The sequence below is a fragment of the Orbicella franksi genome, chromosome 11 (assembly GCF_964199315.1).
Source record: "Orbicella franksi chromosome 11, jaOrbFran1.1, whole genome shotgun sequence".
Taxonomy (NCBI): domain Eukaryota; kingdom Metazoa; phylum Cnidaria; class Anthozoa; order Scleractinia; family Merulinidae; genus Orbicella; species Orbicella franksi.
This window is the reverse complement of record NC_138155.1, coordinates 13057182-13078999: the sequence shown is the minus strand read 5'-3', so window position 1 is coordinate 13078999 and position 21818 is coordinate 13057182. Positions and strand designations below refer to the sequence as shown.

The 21818-nt window shown below is 38.8% G+C and overlaps 2 protein-coding genes across 4 annotated transcripts; one reads left to right on the top strand and one right to left on the bottom strand.

The window, feature by feature from the left end:
• Positions 1-7252: 7252 nt before the first annotated feature.
• LOC145460355 (uncharacterized) lies at positions 7253-8280 on the bottom strand. The gene has a single exon (XM_081445140.1). It carries the CDS (start codon positions 8132-8134, stop codon positions 7571-7573), a length of 564 nt encoding a protein of 187 aa, XP_081301266.1. The 5' UTR covers positions 8135-8280; the 3' UTR covers positions 7253-7570.
• Positions 8281-8418: 138 nt separating this feature from the next.
• LOC145460350 (uncharacterized) lies at positions 8419-19500 on the top strand. 3 transcript variants are annotated; one of them, XM_081445133.1, is made up of 7 exons: positions 8601-8621; positions 8711-10368; positions 10568-10606; positions 11444-11464; positions 11603-11626; positions 13253-13507; positions 15163-19500. In XM_081445133.1, the coding sequence occupies exons 2-7, from the start codon at positions 10335-10337 to the stop codon at positions 15405-15407; spliced, it is 618 nt and encodes a 205-aa protein (XP_081301259.1). In that variant the 5' UTR covers positions 8601-8621; positions 8711-10334; the 3' UTR covers positions 15408-19500. The 3 variants fall into 3 exon arrangements, with proteins under 3 accessions (XP_081301260.1, XP_081301258.1, XP_081301259.1); XM_081445134.1 differs by having other exon boundaries at positions 8419-10368; positions 11606-11626; XM_081445132.1 differs by having other exon boundaries at positions 8419-10368.
• Positions 19501-21818: the final 2318 nt, after the last annotated feature.

Sequence of the window (21818 nt, the reverse complement as noted above, 5' to 3'; positions counted from 1 at the left end):
TTCAGGTGTTGTATAATACATGCATGTATGTCCACTTGATCCTAGACAAGATATACCCTAGCTATATGAAGTATTTGTAAACTACATGAGAGAGCTTACATTTATTGCACTTATTGTACTTTTGCAATGAATGATTTTCCCAACCCGAAATTGATGGTATATTGTTGTGTTGAATACAGTTGCTTTCATGACTCCTTTAGGAAATAAATATCTGCATTCACGAAATCAACAATACTTCACAGTGTGTTAAGCATCTGCATCTTCTGTAATCTTCCACGATCAATTTAACCGGCCAGAACGACTCCAGCATTTCAAGAACCTTCACAAATTATGCAAGAAAATCAGTTTACCTTGGAAAGCTGCAGGAACCATAAGCTTTCTGTAAACCTGTGGAGTGTAAGAGAAACCGCCAGCTGCTGGCAAATAGTTTGATTGCCACACTGTTTTGCCAACGAAACTTCATTCTTTTTCCCCTTTACTGGGATTTGACTCAACTGGAATAACAACGGACATCTGTAAACAATTTGTGACTGCTTTCCAACGTAGAACAAGGCTACAAAATAACAAAGAGCTGTGTTATCGAATACCAACAACATTGACCAGGATCTTTGCCCGCCATTTTGGTGTTTCTGTCCGATCCTATAATCCTTTGGTGAATCTGATAAATGCATACTTTTGACCAGCAGATTCCCTATCCAAAGGAGTCGGTTATTTGGGCGCAATTTCGAATTCAACATTGTCAATAGCAGCAAGAAGCATGGAGTGATTTGTCCAAGTTCAAATGAGTATCATGATTGCTTCGGTGAAAGAAAGGCAAGTCGCAGAAAAGTAAGTATATCATGATTGTTGCTCAACATTACAGTTAGCTGCTCAATCTTTCAATCGAAATCAATGTTGTGGCTGAAGAAATTTCGTTGTTATATTTATTTCGCGATCACTGAAACACAAGAAGAACGTTTGCTCTCCTGATTTTATTAGCACCCGTAATTAAGAAATTATTCACACGCATTTCTATGTATGTGTTACGTATATGGTTTGTCTTACCATATTTGGAGTAAACATGTGCGTTCTAGTTCTAAGTAGCTTACATGAAGTACGCATTAAACGAGTTGAGTTGCATTGCAAATGCGTCTTGTCGTGCCATCCGTAACATGGTGTCAGAAGTGTTTTGTTGATCTTATGGCGAGCTGCAGCGCTCAAGATTACGTCTTCTGGTTGATATTCAGTCAAAGCAGTTACTGAAGCGAAACGAAGCGACAATTCCGTGATTTACGGTACGTACAGCGAATTTCAACATCGACCACGTGCGTTGAAACCCAGCGAAACGATGTCAGACACCGAACAAGATCCTCCACCACCAGCTCCACCGCAAGCTCCACAGCCTACTCCGCCGCCTGAAGTCCTCAGTTTTCCTTCAAATTTTCCAGTACCAAGCGCTATGGTTTGTCGTGGAGATATCACGAGCAACTGGGAATTTTCTAAGCAACAATGGCAAGATTATGAGGTAGCAACGGGTTTGGATCAGAAGAGTCAATCGATCCGATTAGCAACCTTCCGTTCTGTTAAGGGAAAGGAGTGTCTGCAAAATTTCCTGAATCTGAATTTTGGCACCGAAGTACTGACGATAACTTCAGCATTGAAGGCGCTGGAAAACTATTTCCTACCAAAGAGAAATGTCGTCTGTGAGAGGTATGTCTTTAACTCTTGCATTCAAGTACCCGAAGAAACTGTTGATTGCTATGTCAATAGATTAAGAAAACTCGCAGCATCGTGTCAGTTTGGAGCACTTGCAGAAGAAATGATACGTGACAGGCTAGTTATTGGAATACAAGATAAGGGTACAAAAGCTAGATTGCTCAGAGAGAAAGATTTGTCTTTGGATAAAGCTCTTGACATGTGTAAATCAAGTGAAATAACGAATAAGCAGCTAAAGTCGATTCAAAAGGATGAGAAACAAAACAATGAGGAACTGAACTTAGTTCATGTGAAGCGTAAACCGATGCAAGGTAAGATGCCTTCTCATCCGAAGAAACCACCAAATCCAAAGAAACCTGACAAAAAATGGAAATGTAAATATTGTGGTCAACAAAAGAAGCATGCCAAGCAGACAGAATGTCCAGCTTATGGTCAACAATGTCGCAATTGTAAAAGAATGAACCACTTCGCCAAAGTGTGTCAGGCAGGCAAAGAGAAGGTTCATGTCGCTGAAGTGGCAGAAGGTTACGAGTCTGAGGAATCATTATTGAAGATAGAAGAAATTACTGCAATTAATGGTAGTGGTAAACAGTTGACATCCAGTATTACCTTTGTGATAGAAGAGCAGTACAAAGAGCAACTAGTATGTCAGTTGGACACTGGTGCAACTTGTAATGTGATCAGTCACAGAAATTTAGTTCAGCTGTTGCAGAATGGTGATCCCCCCTTGTCTAAGTCCAATGCCCAGCTAAAGCTATTTGATGGTAGCTTGATGAAGCCTGTAGGTGAGACCACACTCACAGCAGAGAAAAGGGGCAAGCGTCTGGACCTGAGATTCCAAGTTGTTGAGAGTTCTAACAAACCCCTCTTATCGGCTGAGGCTTGTGAGCAGTTGGGACTTCTCAAAGTGGATATAGATCCTGAAGGGTCCATTCATGTCCTGAAAAGCAGTAGTAACCTGACCAGAGATCAGATTCTTGTTCAGTACAAAGATGTTTTTGAAGGGTTAGGCCATATTGGTGATACAACCATTATCACAAAACCAGTGCAGCATTCTCTGCGCCGAGTGCCAGTTCCCCTGCGTGATAAGGTCAAGGCCAAACTTGATGATCTGGAAAGGAAAGGAATCGTGGAGAAAGTCACAGTACCGACCGACTGGATTAGCAGTATGGTGGTTGTCGCAACACCAAATAAGATTAGGATTTGTTTGGATCCTAAAGATCTTAACAAGGCAGTCATCCGTCCAAAGTACCAAATGCCTACTCTAGATGAGCTGTTGCCCAAGCTTAGCAATGCCAAAGTGTTTAGTACCTTAGATGCTAAAGATGGGTTTTACCAGGTTGGATTAGATGAGAGCAGCAGTCTCAAGACAACATTCTGGACTCCCTTTGGGCGTTACAAGTATTTGAGGCTACCCTTTGGTATCAACCTGGCTCCAGAAGAGTTCGAATGCAAATTGCATGAGAAGCTTGATAGTCTTCTCGGTGTAGAAGTGATAAGAGATGACATATTGGTCATGGGCTATGGAGAGAATGATGAAGAAGCAAATCGAAATCATGATGAGAACTTGATTCGTCTGCTAGAGCAAGCTCGAAAAGCCAATCTGCGTCTAAACAGCAAGTTGAACCTCAAGAAGTCTGAAGTCAGATTCATGGGACACTTGATCACCAAAGATGGGTTACAGCCAGATCCTGAGAAAGTGAAGGCAGTTCAGGAAATGCGGAGGCCTACATCCAAGAAGGAACTCCTGAGTCTCTTAGGATTCGTTAATTACTTGGCAAAGTTTCTCCCTAGGTTATCAGAGGTCGCCCAGCCACTGAGAGAGATGACAGCAAAGGATGCAAAGTTCATCTGGTCCCAGCATCATAAGACAGCATTCCAGGAAGTGCGAGAGCTTGTAGTCAAACACCCTGTGCTCAAGTATTATGACCTTCAAGAAGAAGTCACAGTGCAATGTGATGCGAGTGAATACGGGTTAGGAGCAGCTTTATTACAAAACGGCCAGCCAGTTGCTTTTGCTTCACGGTCCCTATCACAGACTGAGAGGCAATACGCTCAAATTGAGAAGGAGTGTTTAGCGATTGTATTCTCCTGCGAAAGGTTCAGTCAATACCTCGCCGGTCGTAAAAAGATAACGGTTGAGTCAGATCACAAACCCTTACAGTCCATTTTCCAGAAGTCACTCCTCTCTGCTCCATGTCGACTACAAAGAATGATGTTGAGGCTACAGCACTTTAACCTAGAGGTTAACTACAAGCCAGGTGCACAGATGTATGTTGCCGATCACTTGTCTCGAGCCTCGCTTGCTGTCAAGACGGAGTTGACAGACAACTTTCAAGTTTTCGCTTTTGAACTTGAAACACTTACTCCCTTTGATTCCATCAAAGTGGCTCCAGAAAGGTTAACTCAGCTGCAGAAGTGCACAGCACAAGACCTCGTCTTAGAGAGCCTGAAGACCACTGTTCTAACAGGATAGCCTGAGAGAAAAGAGCAATGCCCAGTACAAGTTCGTGACTACTGGAACTACAGAGAAGAGATTTCACTCCACAATGGTATTCTATTTAAGAGTCAGAGAGTGATTGTCCCCAAAGCCATGAGGCCAGAGATGCTCTCAAGAATTCCTTCAAGCCATCAAGGAGTCGCATCATGCCTAAGAAAGGCCAAAGACATCGTGTTCTGGCCTGGAATGAATTCAGAAGTCAAAGCCCTGGTTGAGAGATGTGCTGTCTGTGCCGAGTTTCAGGCTAGGAATGCTAGTCAGCCAATGCAGTCTCATCAACTTCCAGACAGACCTTGGAGTAGAGTGGCTACAGATTTGTTCACTGTTAGTGGAAAGAATTACCTCACAGTCGTTGACTATTACTCAGATTTTGTAGAAGTTAGTGAACTTGAAGATACCACCTCGCGTGCAGTTATACAAGTACTCAAAGAACAATTCAGTAGACATGGAATCCCGGACACTGTTGTCTCAGACAACGGATCACAGTACAGCAGTCAAGAATTTCACGAGTTTTCACTCAGCTGGGAATTTAACCATGTGACATCATCACCACACTACCCAAAGTCAAATGGGAAAGCAGAGTCTTCAGTGAAGACAGTTAAACTGCTATTTAAGAAAGCGGACCGAGATGGGAAAGATCCATGGCTATCGCTACTAGACTACGAGAACACACCTACTGAAGGTATAGGTGACAGCCCCGCCCATAGGCTTATGTCGCGCCGAACACGAACTCTCTTACCAACAGCGTCAAGCCTTCTCCGTCCCAAAGTAAGCGCACATTCCACAGAGAAATTAGAGCGGAAAAGGCAAAAGGCGAAGTTCTACCATGACCGTCATGTGAAGGAGTTACCTGAATTAGAGATTGGACAAGAAGTCAGAAGTGCACCCCTGCGAAAGAACCAAACGTGGAAACCAGCTACTTGTGTCGAGAAACTGTCAGACAGGTCATATGTAGTCCAAGCAGGCAGAGAGACCCTACGAAGAAACAGGCAGTTTCTGAGACCTGCAGCAGAATCCTCGACACCAGAAAAGCAAAGCACCAAGGTTAGCTCACATGAGTCAGGAGTAAATCACAAGGAGATACCTAGAGTACCTGAGTTACCTGCTATACCTACTAGGCCTGACAAAGATTCCTTGAATGAAACTGTTGCTGAAGAGACTAATGTTCCAGTGTTAGCACCTCAGAAGACAAGAACCCGGACTGTTCGTCCCCCTTCAAGATTTAAAGATTTTGACATGAAGCGTTAAGCAAAGGCTAGACTTTGAACACTTTAAGTTTGTTTTAGCAAGCCCGGATAAACTGATTTAGTTTGACATAGAACACTTTCAGAAACAAAGTGGATTTGTGTAAGTTTGTTTTAGGCTAGTTTTTGCCAGATATTTGTTTATTAGTTTTTCTTTTTTTTAAAGAAAGGGAGATGTTACGTATATGGTTGTCTTACCATATTTGGAGTAAACATGTGCGTTCTAGTTCTATGTAGCTTACATGAAGTACGCATTAAACGAGTTGAGTTGCATTGCAAATGGCGTCTTGTCGTGCCATCCGTAACAGTATGAAATGCTTGCACAATAGTTTGTTAGTGTGCTTTTTGAAGAGGTAACTTAAAGTTTACACTGAATTGATTTGAAGCTACAGATCATGCTCGATACACTTCACTACCGCATTGCCTACATACTGCTCATTATTCTTTATAAAAGAATACACTCCCGATCAATTGATTAATGAAAAACAATGTTAATTCTATCGCTATGTATAAAAATATCAAGCTTCAATTGCTTCATTGCAGAGCAAAGGGAAAAAAAAAAGGCAAGAAAAGCGGCCCTCCATCTGAAAAGAACACATTAAAGCAGAAAACGGAGGTGGCGCAGACGGCAGCTGAGTCCTGATTAAAATTCTTGTTATCTTTGATGTGAACTTTAACTGACAGCTTGTAATTCTGGAGCCTAAATTCATATCTTTTTGAATTGAAAATAAAACCTTTCACTGTCCAGCATGAAATTTTTGTACTTCTCTGATGCCCTTTGCTCTGTGATCCATTTTGTCTGTAATGTGTTTAAAGTTACTATCCAGTCGTTACTTTTTCGCTATCAGATATCTAGTTAATTTCTTGTGAATTATAAATAGACGGAAATTTCTGTCCTGTCAGCTGGTAAGGGGGATCAGAAATTCTGAATCCTTTTAAGAATTATGGGTAGATGACTGTTTTGTTCTGATTAGTTATGCACTGGGGGATCAGAATTTTTGAATCCCTTAAAGTCATGTGGGATCAGAAATTCTGAATTGTTGTAGAATTATAAATCGACAGCTCTTTCTATCATGTTAGCAGATTTAGTGCTGGAGGGGGATCAGAAATTCTCAATACTTTTAGAACCATGAACAGATAGCCGTTTTTGTCCCGTGAGGTGATGGGGATCAGAAATTCTGAATGAATTTAGAATTATAAGTAGATGACTGTCTTGTTCTGACGAGTTGTGGACTGGGGATCAGTTTTTTGAATTTATTACAGTCTTGGGGGATCAGAAATTCTGAATCCTTTTAGAATCATAGATAGATGACCGTTTTGTTCTGATAAGTTGTGGGCCGGGAGATCAGAAAGTCTGAATTTCTCTAAAAAGGAAAGCGCGATGGATGCACGATCTTTTTTACATTCACGATCTCTTTACATTAAATTGTACATTTTGGTGAAATCGGATGTATTGTCCCTGGCGAACTCAACTGAACACTTCTTTTTCTCCTTCCAATTAGCCAAAACCTTTCGGAAACACAAACTTTTTCGGCATCAAATACCAGTACTCTTCGGAATTTTTCCAAATTGGAATGCCACATTTTAGTTTGAAAGGCGTTCGGGCGTTGAACTTTCCAACTGAGGGTACGTAACAATAAGCAACTTAGTACAAAGAACGACGGTTTACCAATTTGAAGTTTATTTTTGTTAGCTTACTTAATAGTTAACAAACATTATTTCTTTTGGGATGATTATTTCATATATGTTTCTTAATTAATTCGTCAAGTCCACGGTATGACGATTCTGCACTGCTTCCATGTTTATCCGTATTTTGAGCTCTAACATTTGTTTTTTGAGCTTGGCGTCTTTGAGCTTGACTTTGAGCTCTTGTGTTTTGAGCTCGGATTTCTTGAGGTTGGTGGCTTCGGGTATGGTGTTGTTTTCGAGCTAGAGGAGTTTTTTTGAGCTTGGTTTTGAGCTTAATTTTGAGCTTGATTTTGAACTTGATTTTGAGCTTGATTTTGTGCTTGATTTTAAGCTTGACTTTGAGCTTTGCTTGGACCTTGGTGTGGAGCCTCAGCCCAAGGGTTTTTGGGTCGAGCTCGAGCTCGAGGATTTATGGCCCGATTTTCGAGATTTGGAAGGCTTTTTATTCTGCAGTGGTATACTCCGCCTTGGGAAGTTTAACATTTGAGCATCTGCTAACTCCTGGAAACAGCCTGGTCCTTCGACTCGATCTGTCCCGTTTGAGGCCATTAGTTTGGATGTCGAACTGAAGAATACCGTCCAAGTGTGCTACGGTAATTTCCTGTGTAAGCATTCCAGTTGGATTCGGGACGTTGTCTCCAGTCACTGCAAAGGTACCGCACTGGTTATTTGAGTATAAACACGCGCCCACAGTCCACATTGAATTGAGTTTATCAATGCCTGGAGCGAATTGGACAATCGGAACTGCAATTGGCTGTGGAAGTGGAGCTGGCTGACCTGGTTGAGCTGGTGGTGTAGGTTGAATGGCAACGAATGAAATTCTGGTTACAAGATACAATATACCCCCTGCTGGTATGCATGTCTGCACCGCAAACGCTCGAATATTGCCTTCCCAAATTCTCCACTGTCCCGTGTTAAAAGCACCACATTGGGGCACGGCATTTGTGTACTGATACGTGGAATGAGCGCTGTTAGCGGCATTCGCCGGGTCACCTGAGGCAGTCATAGCTGGGTACAGGTGACCTTTGTAGCATCCCAACTGGTTCCCTTGGTATACTCCATTGCTTCCTTGGTTATTGATGCCTTTTAACAAAGTAAAATTAATTATTTTCAATTATTTTAACAAAAAATGACTGCGAATTTGAGAAGTTTTTATTTTCTGTATGTTTTATTTTTTTAGGACTTGGAAAGTTTGGCCTTATAATTTCAAGTTGGTCGTTCTTAATCTATGTTAGTCTTCTCCATTTTTTATCATACTTGTTCCTATATGCTTCATTAATATATAGATTTAGCCAAGCCTAAAAGCGGAGCTCCGGTGTTATTTATTCTTAGTGACCTTGCTTTAACAAAGAATTTACGGAATATAACAATTTTAATTTTTGCTTGTTTTACCTTGCCGAAAGTAATCAAATATAAAGAAAACGAAAATGAAACAAACAATCTAAGTGAAACAATTAATAGCATGTTTTAATCTCAACTCAGTTATGACAGAAGTTAATAAAAACAACATTTAAGGTCGAATTGTGTTGCAAAAAGAGGGATGTTATGTAGCCTAAATGTTCTAAAAACAAGTTAAAACAAGAGGTGGAAAAATAACAAACATCCCCTAACAAAAGAAGTTTACAAGAAGAATGCAACGCCATAGCAGGTTACCAAATACCACCACGGTTCTGGATTTTCCTACTACTGGCATAATGATAGTGCCAAATAAAATTACGACCGAAAATCGAATATTCCGAATGACCTTTTAAGGTGATCCACTTACCTGAGTCGGACTTGTCGAAATTCATTATTATTATTACTCACATATTTTATTCATCAAATACCGCGCCTTCAAATGGAAAAAAAAAGTTTATTTCGGTTGGCCCATTCTGATCGGAATAACCGGCGATAAAATAATGTGGCCGGACAGAAAATGGAATTCAGGCCAGAATTATGCAGATCACACCAGATAGCAGTGTTGTAGAATCCAGGGACCATTTCTTTTTACTCCCGGAAACTTTCCGGGAACGCAAAGCCTTTCTCGTTTTCTAAAAAACAGAGAGGTGCATATGCCTCAAAAATCCATGCATGAGGGGACCGTCTTTTTATATTAAGAATATGTAAATAAAATAGCTCTGTAATCAGATGGTTTAAGATTTTGCTATGGCTTTCTAGGTGAGAATATAGTACGAGTAGTCCTTTCTTCGCTTTAATCCGTCGAGTAAGACAGTAAATAAACCGCGAGGAAAAAATATAGCCCCTTCCCGGGAGCGAGAAACGCGCTGATTTCGGCGCCAGACTCCCTAAACGCGGCCGCTTAACCGCGATTTTGACAGAGCACAGAAAATCGAGGATTTAACCAAATTTTTTTTTTTTTCGCCCAAATACTCCGTTTTAGCGAAAAACAATTTTTGGGGTTAGGTGTAACTGAAAGAGGGACTACTTCCCGGAATTTTCTAGTCTAGTGTGAATGATTCGGGAACCTCGAGAAAACGAGAAACGGTTCCCTGATATATTGTTTTTTACTTAGTAAAAAAAGCATATAAGTAATATCGTTCACGTGTAGAATGAAGTGAAATAAGCTTCTTGAAACCACCGGAAATGTCTCCTCTCTCCCCAACCCGTTGCAGAAATTTGCGCGGGAAAAATCCGCGGGAAATCGTGGTAAACGGCGAAAATTTCCCGCCATTGACTCAGAGATACAGCTTGCACTGTAAAATTTCAGTTGGATCGATGACAAGCCACTTGTGAGGTGAGTACAATTGTTTTCTCTTTTTCTCTCTTCACGTTTAAGAATTCCCCAAAATAAGTTTCGGCAGGATATGCCCCTGGTTGCGGACAACGTCCCCAGACCCAGGCCCGGATCTCATCTGACGCGAACCGGCCCATTTTTGTCGTGTTGGACTTCGTGCTGAATCCGCGTCGACTTCGTGTCGCCACCAGCAGAGGCAGGGAGACAGTGACATTTTCCTTTGTGACGGCGACATAAGTTGTGCGGTTGCTTTCAGAAGCACACTTTGGCGAATGTTTGGACTCATTTTCTCAGTTATTTGCAAACATAAGCTTTGTATTAGGGCGAAGCTATGAAAACTTTAAGACCAGTTTTCTAAGTTGTCAGTGGGTTTAACTCCCAAGTTTTATTTCACCGTTTTGTAGAAGATTAAGCTTAAGTGTATAATCATTTAAAAGCTTAAGCTTATTTTATATTTCATTTTGGTTGCAGAATGCCATCATTCAACAATTTTTTTGGTAGGAGAGGTAAGTTTATAACCCTCAAATTGAATTAATAAAAAACACGTAAGGATATGATTACATATAAGCTTAAGCGTTAAACCTTGAAATCCCTAGCTATTTGAAGCATTTGCAGAGTGAGTGCTAAAGCTTAAATTCTGTGAAAGTCTCAGAGTAAGCTTTGTTTTTTCCTCATATTTAATTGAATTGTTCCTTTCTCCTTTAGGAAATGTAATGTCTACATCCGGGGGACGGCTCGTGCGCTGTAAGTTTAACCTCTTAACTTTATGGTTTTCTCAAAATATTGTTTTAAAATGCACTATTTATTATGGCTTGCAAAGCGCATTGTACAATAATTAATGGCACAAACTATTATTGTCAAGTACTAACTAGTTCCAGAACTAATCGAGACGGTGGCAAGAGTTAAAATGAAACAGGAAAGAATGTGCAAAAGTAATGAACAGCTAAGTAATAATAATTTACAGCAAAATTGCAAAAGGTGCAAGGGTACAATTAAGATACAACCATCTCTTCACACTGTGACACATAAAGGAGTAGCTCCTTTATATTATTTTGGAATTTAGATTTGCTTAGTAATTCTACTGAATATGGGATGGAATTCCAGACTGAGACACCAAGTCTTGAGAAGGATTTTGTGATCTTCTCTATTCTGAGAAATTGTACAGAGAAGCACTCATTCGTGAATGATCTGGTATCATAGTTATGCATTCTACTGGTTTTTAGAAATTGATTCACGAGGCTTATGGCTTAATGCGTATGAATATAATACATCGAGAAGGACAAATGTTAGAAAGATAAGAGTCAGGCATTGAAAGGCAAATGCATTTAAGGGAATTGAATGTTTTCCTTTTTTTGAAAGAGAATTAAGCCCAATACACATTTTTGGAAGAATAGCAATCGTTTTAATTGTGTTTGTGAGCAGTAAACCCATGTACATAATACCATAGTGTAAATAGGGAGTTATTAAAGTAAGAGACGACATGGGATATACATGTATACATGTATATATGTATATATCAATTGTGGAGTTATTGTGGAAATCTTTGAATAAATTCAGCCATTTTTCTTCTTTTTTCCACAGTCACTGGAAGAGGGGAAGCTGGTGAGTTGGTAACAATATGATCAATGTAAATTACCTGTTGTCGGTTTACCTTTTCAGTATTAAGTCATTTTTTTTTTCTTGGCTCACATCATACAGCAACTCCTTACTAATCAGTTTTCATTATTTCTAACCTTTCAGCAGCCAATGGTGAAATATTAGATGGTGAGTTAAACATGCGTGTTACACTATCATAGGTGGAAAGTGGTTGGTGGTGAAAAGATAAATTTAGTCTAAAATTTGTCAAGCAAAACATTATACAGTTAACAATCAAATTTACTGTCACATGTGTCCAATCACAGAGCTGTGAGCAATATAGCCTGCAATGCTTAATTACCCTCCAGATCCCTGCCTGTCTTTCAAGGGCAAGCTAAGGAAGGCATATCATACATTTACTTACCATATTGCCTGTATTTTAAGGGGCTAGGTCACGCAATTTTAGGAAATTTCAGCACTGATCAAATGGCCATAGAATTAACTAAAATATCACAAAAACAGCTCAAAACTATAGAAGAACTCAGAAAAAACACAGGGAAGCCAAGAAGGCACATGAATGGACAAAACTGACGAGGATTAAACTGGATTGCATTTGGGTAAATTTGAAAAACGCCGGCCCACCTTTTTTCAAATTTATATCAGTTTATCTCAAAATGTCATTTACAAAGCTGGAAAATCATTCTTAGTTGTTATTAGGTCTTGATTTTGCAAATGAAAGACTCTTGTTCAACCAATTTGACGTTTAGAGCTCATAATTAACAAAATTAAACAAAATTACCTAAAATAGCATGACCTAGCTTAAGCCCGTTTAAGGGAGGATCGTACAGGGAAAAGGGGGGTCCTCAGGCACAGTTCACGAACAGAGAAAAAAATTGAGAATCATAGATATCAAAATTTCATTTCTCTGCAGATTATGTGCCTGTCATTCAGAGTGGAAATTCTTGCAAACTATATATAGTATTTCAGCAATTAATTATAGTCTGTATAGCTTATTTCAATTACATGGCTGCATGCAGGCAACTGAGGTACGGTCAATGTACCAGGTATTGTTAAGTTTCCATCTTCCTCTCCAAAAAGAAACACACCTGCAAGGTAGATTGATGTCGCAGTCTTCTTAAACTGTAATTATGATCCAGAATAGATAGTGGCATTAGTGGGAACTGCATGATTGCCTTGAGTAATTTAGTGCTTGTACGTATTGGAATATTAAGCTAAAATCTTTACAACTGAACATGGTAGCATGATGCAAAAAGACTGCTAAGAATTTTAATACTCTTTTTTTTAGTAAGGAGTACAACTGAACATTTTGTTTAGCCTATGCAATTGTTTTGCTCTACATGATGAGCAGTTGTCACCAGTAAAACTCTTCCTTGCATGGAAGTATTGTAACTATATTGTGATAGGAATGTTAACCCAATTACAGTCAGCTTAATTTAATGGCCATTTGTTAAATATTCTTGCTTGTTCTACCTACCAAGAGTTTTAAGTCAGCTTGTTTACCATATTTTTAAAATTATTTTGAAACAGGTGATGAAGAAATGCCCGTAGCCCCAGCCGTGCCTTAATCTGCAAAGGGCCCCTGTAGAGCCACCTGCAGGAACCCCTCCAGTGGCACCCACTGTGCCACCTGCTGCCGTGCCACTAGACCTGCTGCTGTGTTGGTAGACCTGCTGCTGTGCTGCTAGACCTGCTGCTATGCTACCAGCTCTGCCACCTTCTGTTGCTTGTTCTACCTACCAGGTGTTATTATTTAGTGAATGAGATAACATTATTATTCAAATTATTTTGAAATAGGTGATGAAGAAATGGTTTCAAGAAGGGAAGTAGGGGCCCCAGACGAACCCCCTGCAGGAGCCCCTGTAGGAGCCCCTGCAGGAGCCCCTGCAACAGCTGATCCAGAAGCAGCAGCTGTGCCCCTTGCAAGAGCCCCTCCAGGGCCAGCAGCTGAACTGCCGAGGGAAGGAGCCCCGCCAGGGGCACGTGTAGTGCCCGCTAGGCCTGTTGCTGCTGGACCTGAGCATGAGCGGCCAAGGATGAGACCACAAAGGAGTAAGTGATAACTGAAACAATAGTGTGTGCACTGTCATGCAATAACAAATGAAACAAAATCATGCAGTAGATAAAGTGAAATTGTGATATTGCAGATGATAAATAAAAAAGATAGTTCTTCAAGTTTAAGGTGTGTGCATTGTCCCAAAGTTGAGATATTTGTCGAAATGTTCCACCCAAAATTATAGACCCTAATATCGAGCCACCATGTTGGAGGACCTCCCTAGTCCTCCAATATGGTTGCTGGAAAATAATGTAAACATCTGGAACTTACTTTGGCTATCTGGTCGACTGATTATCTGAACTGAACCATAAACATTTACAAAAGCATTTTTCCTAATACTTAAACTCCTAAAATAGCTAAAATCACGAGATAAGTGTATATTTTTTGACAAACACGATCTCAGCTTTATGTGACGCACGGGCATAACTTTGAAATTCAAAATGTGCTGGTTTCCAAACGAAAGACGCTGCTGAGCTGGAAAGTTGTAAACAGATTCAAAATTTAATACATCTTATGCCTGTAGAGGATAAAACCTTTAGTAGCTCTTTAGTTTTGGATTTGAGAGTTACACACTCAATTGACTATATCAATATTTGCAAATGGATGTACAAGAGTTTTTTAAATGGGAGTTACTATAGCCCAGTTTTGAAATATAACCAAAGCTAGACTATTTCTAGTATACTAAAGCTAAAAATATTGCTCTCGAAAAAGCTTTTTAGCAGTTAATGAAATTGCCTTGCAGATAGATATTTTATAACATTCTGAGTCTAGGAAAAATCTTAAAAAATAATTGCCAATTGTTTTTTTCTCTTTAATAATTCACATAATAATGAGAACGATATGAGTACATTAGCATTGAACTTTGTTTTGTTGACACCACTTTTAAATTTTTTTTAATGACGTTTACCTTAATTTGTTTCCACAATAATATTATGATGGACCCCCAATGATAATAAACTGACTACAATAAATGCAGGTATTAAGATGATTTGTGCACAACATTCGAGCAATAATGGCAAAAATTAAGTTACCAAACAAAACCTCATGGCGAGGTAATATTTTGAATACAGTTAAGAAGCGCTTATCGAGACTTAAGCTCTCAAGCTGACCCCGCGAGAGAAAATTGGACTTAAGGTTATCCATATTTCAATAAAAACAGATGTTTCGCGTTTGTTAAAAACACAAAAACACATGCTTTAAGCATTCTTATGATGTTTGACACTAACTATCTCGAGAATGCTTGACAATTTAATACTGGGGTCACTTGGAGAAATGAACTAAAGTGGGTTGCTTTAAATAGTATTCTCAAAGTTACCATGCTATGAGTAAAGTTTTAGTAGATAAGTTTTGCACTCATTGCTCGAACTAATTTAGCAGAATCCGTCTTAAAACCTCTTAGCTTTAATTTGTATTTGTCCTGCTGTCTTCATCGAATTTGTCAGAATTTGAAACAAAGGAAACATCAGCCCAACTGTTTTGACAAATTGAAACTAGTAGCATGTGCAACCTAGTTCTCAGGGTTTCTCATCTTACTGCCGCACTCTTTGCTCACTCCAGGGGGTGATAAGATGAGAGACCCTGGGAATGAGCTTGTAGCATGTGCAGAAAATAATAAATTTTGCCTTAATAAATGTCATTTTCTTTTTTTCAGTAAAATGCTTTACATGCAGTGGATGGGGGCACTCCTACCGGGAGTGCCCCTCAGAGATGGCCCATTTCTGGCGTGGTGGGCGTGGTGGTCGGGGTGGTCGCCACCGCCATCGTGGCCGTGGTGGGCACCGTGGTGGGCACCGTGGTGGCCACGGTAAAACAACAAATGTTTCCCTAAAATTTTTTAAGCTTCTAATTTTTTTTCTTTGTTACGTGTACATTCATTTAGTTCATTTAGTTGATTAAAACCCTTTACTCCCTAAGATTGCCATTCGGCACACAGCGTGATATATTGTCACCCCCTCCTATCTAAGGCATGGTTGACAACCCCCATAATATACCAGTTTCTTTTTTGAGGTGCACATGGAGTGCAAGACTTGTTTCAGATCAAGCTATGAACTAAGATGTGCTAAATAAGCTATAGTTCAGGGGCACACCTATGATATTTCAGAACTGATACATGTTGGAAGCTTTTCAGTTTTACATTTTAAAACAAATTCTCTCAAAATGACTACCTCTTTCATAACTGCTGATGTCAGTTCTTAAATATATTGTAAGCTGAACAGTGGCTTTCAAATGGTTTATTGTACACAGGCAGAGTGTCTCTATTTGCTGATTTAGGAAAAACTGCCATTCGCCTTAGGGGGTAAAAGGTTAAACCTCGTTTTAAATTCAACGCCTATGGCAAACGGGCCTTTTCGTTCCTGTTGGTCTTTAACTATGAAGGATAATCAATTTTTCCAAGGTGTGTTCCTTAGGGGTGACCAGTATTAGGATCAGTGATCCAATATCTGTCTGGATCATGGTGCATCAAAGGAATGGATGAATGCATGACCAGAGTGGATTCATTGGTTCCATTGATACACCATGATCGAGACAGATCTGGTATCACTGACCCTGATCATTATCCAGACCACACCAAAGGAACGCACCCTAAAATTATTTGGGGTGTAAAAATGATGACTTGTGGATAAATGTCTTAGGTCAAGTTATGTGGTAACAGGGGGATGTAAATATAAACTACACATTGTCAGATGAACTGCTTGCAATAAATACGAGGTTTTAACATTTTTGATGGAAATGTCTGATAAAATTTATTCAGAAAACTGGTTAAGATCATTAAGGAATAGTGTACATCTATTTACTGCTTTGTCCACTAATACTTTAAGTGTGTTGATGCATGATAGCAATTACCATGATGGTAATGGCTCGGCACCAACAAAAAACCACCAGAATCTCGAGAACTTTCAATAGCATTAAATGGGCTAGGAACAAAAAAAGGCCCAACAAAAAGTCACCCCCTAATTGATCATTTCATCCTTTTAGTTGGCAATATGAGAAGAGAGTTTTCAAATTTTTGGACTGCAAAACTGAGATTGGCCAAATAGTAAGCCTGCAATGTCATCAGAGCCACCTCCGCAAAAAGAAAAAATATATATATATAACATTTTGCAATGCTATTTTTCAGAAAACAGTGACTTACCGCTCCTTATTCACCTAGCCATTATTACACCAATTGCTTGGGGACTGGTCAAAAATTATTGGAGAGGAGTGTGGGGGAAGGGAGAGGGGAAGGGTCTTTATCCTGATGTTTATCCTGACCTGACTTTCATATTTACTTATTAACTTTTTTACTATATACTTATTTATTTTTTACATTCATAATTTCTTTTTTGTGTGTCCCCAATTAGCAGCAATGCTAAATACCCCAGACAGGTTAATAAAGGCTTTTGTTGTTTGTTGTTTGTTGTTGTTGTTGTTGTTGTTGTTGTTTAGTTTTTAACTCTTGGTAAGGCGTGGGGCATTCAGTTTTTAGCTACCCATAGGGGGTGGGTCATCCTACAAGCATATTTTATAACAGGAATTGGCACACATTTCCAAAATAATTGACAGTGCATGGAAACAGACCCCCAAGTGACATCAGATGGACTGCAAGATTCTCCATGCAGATTCCATTTCGCTTCCTTCCATGAAAAAGGAGAGTTCAATATGAGATCAAGAGTCACTCAGGGCTTTTTTTTGATATGCAGCACTTCAATAGGCTATTTTACAGTTCTCTGCCAGGTGACCTGGCATTTGAGTGGCAGCAAGGCTGGAGGTGACCCTGCTTTGATACAGACCTGTCTGCTTTTGTCACATAAATGCACCTAGTTAGCATTAGAACAACTTGATTTACACAACAAGAGCAGTGAGGTCTATCACACAATGTCACTTCCAACCTCACCGTCATTCAAAGGCCAGATCACTCAGCGGACAACTGTAAATTAAAATGGTTTATTGTTTTTCATAATCAAAGTCTTGATACTAGTGCAACAGTTGGGCACACATTTACTTTTAAACACATCAAGCCGAAATTGTTATTGAATAAAATTAACAAATGGCGGACTCCATAGCATACACTATTGTCAGTCCTACAATAACTGTTGAATTCCTCGCACACTGATTGGCTCATTTTTACCATCAATCATCAGCTTTCAAGTTCAACTTGCAGCGGTCAAACTGTTATGTAGCCAATCAAAAAGCCAGAAAACCTATTGACAATGATCAAGTCACTTTGACTAAAATTCACTTATCTTTGTTTATGGCAAGTTTACAGCGTCTTTTCCCCTCAGTTATTGCTGGCATTTAACCATTTTGGGGTCTTGTTATTGTAAAAAACAAATTGAAGTCAGTTTGTTATGCATCTGTCCTCTTATTGATGATAAATTTTGTCATAACATTGTCAAAGTTTACTGCGGAACCACTCACCTGCACCTCGTGGTTTCACATCCGCTTTGACAATGTTGTGACATAATTTATCATCAATAAGAGGACACAAAAAAAACTGATGTCAATTTGTTAAATGATGGATGCACACGGTAGGTTGCTAGACACAAAAGAAGCATAAAAGTCACACGAGGCGATAACCACATGCAACTCCAGCTTCTTGAGTGCTTAGCAAACTTCCGAAGTGCATCCATAACTCAATAGTGTACAGTTGTGGCATTTACCATTTGTTTTATAGCATAACATTGACAAACTGCAGCAAAGGGAGTGCCTTTACTAAGCTACATCACATCATCACACATGTCAGCAGCGTATACCCAAGGGCAAATAGTAGACAACAACTTAACCAATCAGAGCATGCGGTTTGCTTTAGTACTGTTAAACAAATAAATCTCAAGTCCTCTTTTCTGTCTTTGAATGGTTTCCAGATGAAAATTTAAAGAAATTTTAAAGAGTAAGAAATTTTTGTGGCTGGGAAACAATAAAGATGGCAATTTGATGTACTGTAAAACCTGTACAAAAGCTAAGAAGAGTAACAACAAAATCAGCAAGTTGGAGTCCCAGTGCAAAACTTTTCAAAATACTATCAATGCTCTTTTGACTGGCCAGTCTCCAAGAACACCAAAATTAATGGTCAACTTGTGTATCTCTCCATGCTATCTGTCCACAAGGTAACAAGACTTGTGTTTATGGTTCTGGGACTCACACTCTTGTGTCTGGGCCTCCTACATATAGCTGCTGGCTGAGTGAGTCCCAGGACTCACTACCGCCTTTTTCTAGAGGGATCATGGTTCCACTTGAAACAAAGTCAGAGGTAGATTAAAAAAATGTTTTTTTTGTAGAGTTTCTGTCTCTGATTGGTTGGTTGATTTTATAATATTAACTTCCTTATGGATGGTTCAACAAATGTAACAAAAACCAACAACAGAAATGTTTACCTTTGAAAGTTTCCACAGTCCAATTAGTGGCCTTTTCAGTTCTTGCTAAATCCCTTTTAACTAAAATTTAATTTTCTCCAGCCCCTGTTCTAATACATTTCGGAAAATGGCCTGTTGTGGTTCGTTTTTCTGTTGCTACTGCTGTCTTGCCTGCTTGCTGAAAGGTCACTGCCAGGAGAAAAATTAGCCTGGTCGTCTCTACTTTCTTCCATTTACTGCATTGACTGTGAAACTCACAGCTTTACTTGATGGAAATTTTTGCACCCAAAATTAAACTGCACATGCCAAGTTACTCACCGGTATGTATGTCCATGCATGTAAACAGAGATTTATGACAAGATGGCTCAATAGGGTTTATCTAGGACCAGCATGTACAATGGGAAGGATACAATGTCTGAGAAAATACATGTAAACATTAGTGATCATGAACAGAAAAAAATGTGGTTGCTACATGAAAACTAAATCAGACTTTTTGGCTGCCATGAAATGTTTCATGTAGTCGCATTGGAGACTGTACCGGTGGCAATTTTGAGCCCTGTGAAACTATCATATTTCAAAGTACATCAATGACGCCATGAAATATTCTTCATGCTCCAATGCATTATCCATGAATCGAGAGTCATGAGAATCAAGGTAAAACAATAATTAACTACAAAGTATATTCAACGAATTACAGTATTGGTTTTGTGTAACCTGTGAATATATGGTTAAAATGTAAAACTCGCAAAAAACAATAACAAGTAAATAAAATTGTCACGGATGAAAAGGACGCTGTTTTTTAATTTTGAAATAAGGGTTACACCAAAGAAAAAAAAAAGCAGTTTAATTTAAGTGGCAGGAAATTATTAGTAATTAGGAAAACAACAGGAAGCTTGCAGAGTTTTTGAGTGGATAAAATAATTGTATCAAGTTGATGTGCTTTTAATCAAAGTTCAAATGAAGAGTATTTATTTTATTCTGACTTGTAAGTTTGATTTTGTAAGGATTGCCTTAATGTGCCTTAATAAAATTAATGTGTTTTCTCTTTTAAATAAAACTGAGGGTTCCCGGTCCCCCACAGCATTTTTTAAGGTCTTATCCTAGACCTCGCTGTGTATTAGCCGCTCTAACAGGCGGGGGTTTCATGAAGGCACCACCATCACTCATTGTTGCCGGGCATTTACTAACACTCCCCGAAGAGGTTTTTCAGTGTTAATCCCTAAATTGAAACAAGCTTCACTTGAATTCTGAGGCAAATGTTTATTTTAAGAACATCAAATTTTAGTGGGGCAACTATCACCTGATAGTTTCTCGACAGAAACTCTCTGTTGTTTAAATAATCTATTATCTTAACTGCAGTATCCAATACAGTACATGTATATCTAAAATATACAATAACCATATCCAGTTAACTGTTAATCAAACCTATCAAAAGTGAAATTATTTTGATTTTTCATTTAAATTTGAAGGTGTTGGATGCTTTTTGTGTTTACAAAAATTATTTCTGGCATTCCATTTATAAAGCTTGTAAACATTCTAAACAAATATAATGAAACCTACATTACGATAAACTCTAGGGGCTTCTGATAAAAAAAAAAAAAAATGTTGTATCTACTGTTTTTTTCTTACTCAGCTAGTTTACTTGCACGTCACTTTTTAAAAATGTTTATAAAGAGTGGCTTCCAGGCTCCACTTAGTGAGAAGAGTTGCATTTTAGAATTTAAGTAAAATATGATTTACATTTTAGTATGTATATAAACTAAAGCTGTACATACTCTTTAGAAATCGATATATTGTTCTTAGGTTTTTTTCTTGCTTTCCATGTATTACTTATATGTTGCCATTCAATAAAATTCAGCAATTATTACATGTATGTTCTGTCACCATCAAACATTCAAGTGGACAATATAATGTACTATTGACACAGTGTAAATGATTTGTACATTAAAGATCTGAGCAATTTTCCAATGTATTATGAAGCTGGCATTTTGCAAAAGAAAATATTATTGAAAAACTACCTTCTCTTTTTCTGAATGTTAAGGATCCCCAGCATTTTCAAAGATATTATAATTTTTAGCTCACACTTGCTCAGAACTCAGAGCTAGCATCTGCATAGCAACGTACTGGAGGCTGCCATCTGCTCTAACAGGGTGTAAATGGAGTAGTTGTTCAGCTCTAGCCATTAACTAGCTGATGCTAAAAAGTAGACATTGCTATATATTTTAGTCAATGACTTCATTTTGTACATGTATGAATTAGTCTGTTCATATTTTGCCAATTATATGTATAAAGCAATTAGGAATAAAAATCATTTATTTACTGTAAACAATAGAACCCCATTTACACCACAGGACAACCTTACACAAGGGAGCTGGCATCTGCCTCAGGTTTAGCCATCTGCTCAGTATAACACAGAGCTGGCATCAATCTCAAGTGTATGACCATCTGCTCAATGCATGTCAAAAGGGCAGCTGAGCTGGTAAAACAGTACCAGTGGCCCATGCTGTCTGGTAAATTCTCTCAACATCATTCCATAAGAATTCACAAAATACACACTTATCATTCAGCCTTAAGGCCAATATATACTTTACTAATTTAAAAAGCTATATTGCTTAATGAGGATGACCAATTTATGTAATGAATTTTCTCGTTTAGATGAAAATTATGACAGTGATAGAAATGTGTTTTAATTAGTTTCCTTTTTGTACATAAGTAATAACCATGTGATTAGAAACTTAAGTCAAAAATAACTGATATCATTAAATGTATGTATTTTGTGAATTTTATGGTGATGGTTTACCCAGCATCCAGGGCCACCTCTTTGCTAGCTGCCATCTGCTCAGTCTCAGTCACCAGAGTGCATGAATGTTGAAGCACATAATAATATTATGCCTACAGTTGACTGCAGTGGCTTTCATAATTCTGCTGCAGAATATCAAAGGGAGCTGGCTGGCATCTGCCAAAACTCTAGGCC

Coding starts and splice junctions, on each gene's coding strand:
- LOC145460355 (XM_081445140.1), bottom strand. CDS start 8,134: ATGACTGCCTCAGGTGACCCGGCGAATGCCGCTAACAGCGCTCATTCC.
- LOC145460350 (XM_081445132.1), top strand. CDS start 10,335: ATGCCATCATTCAACAATTTTTTTGGTAGGAGAG. Junction 10,369..10,567: donor CAATTTTTTTGGTAGGAGAG/GTAAGTTTATAA, acceptor TTTCTCCTTTAG/GAAATGTAATGTCTACATCC. Junction 11,627..13,252: donor CAATGGTGAAATATTAGATG/GTGAGTTAAACA, acceptor ATTTTGAAATAG/GTGATGAAGAAATGGTTTCA.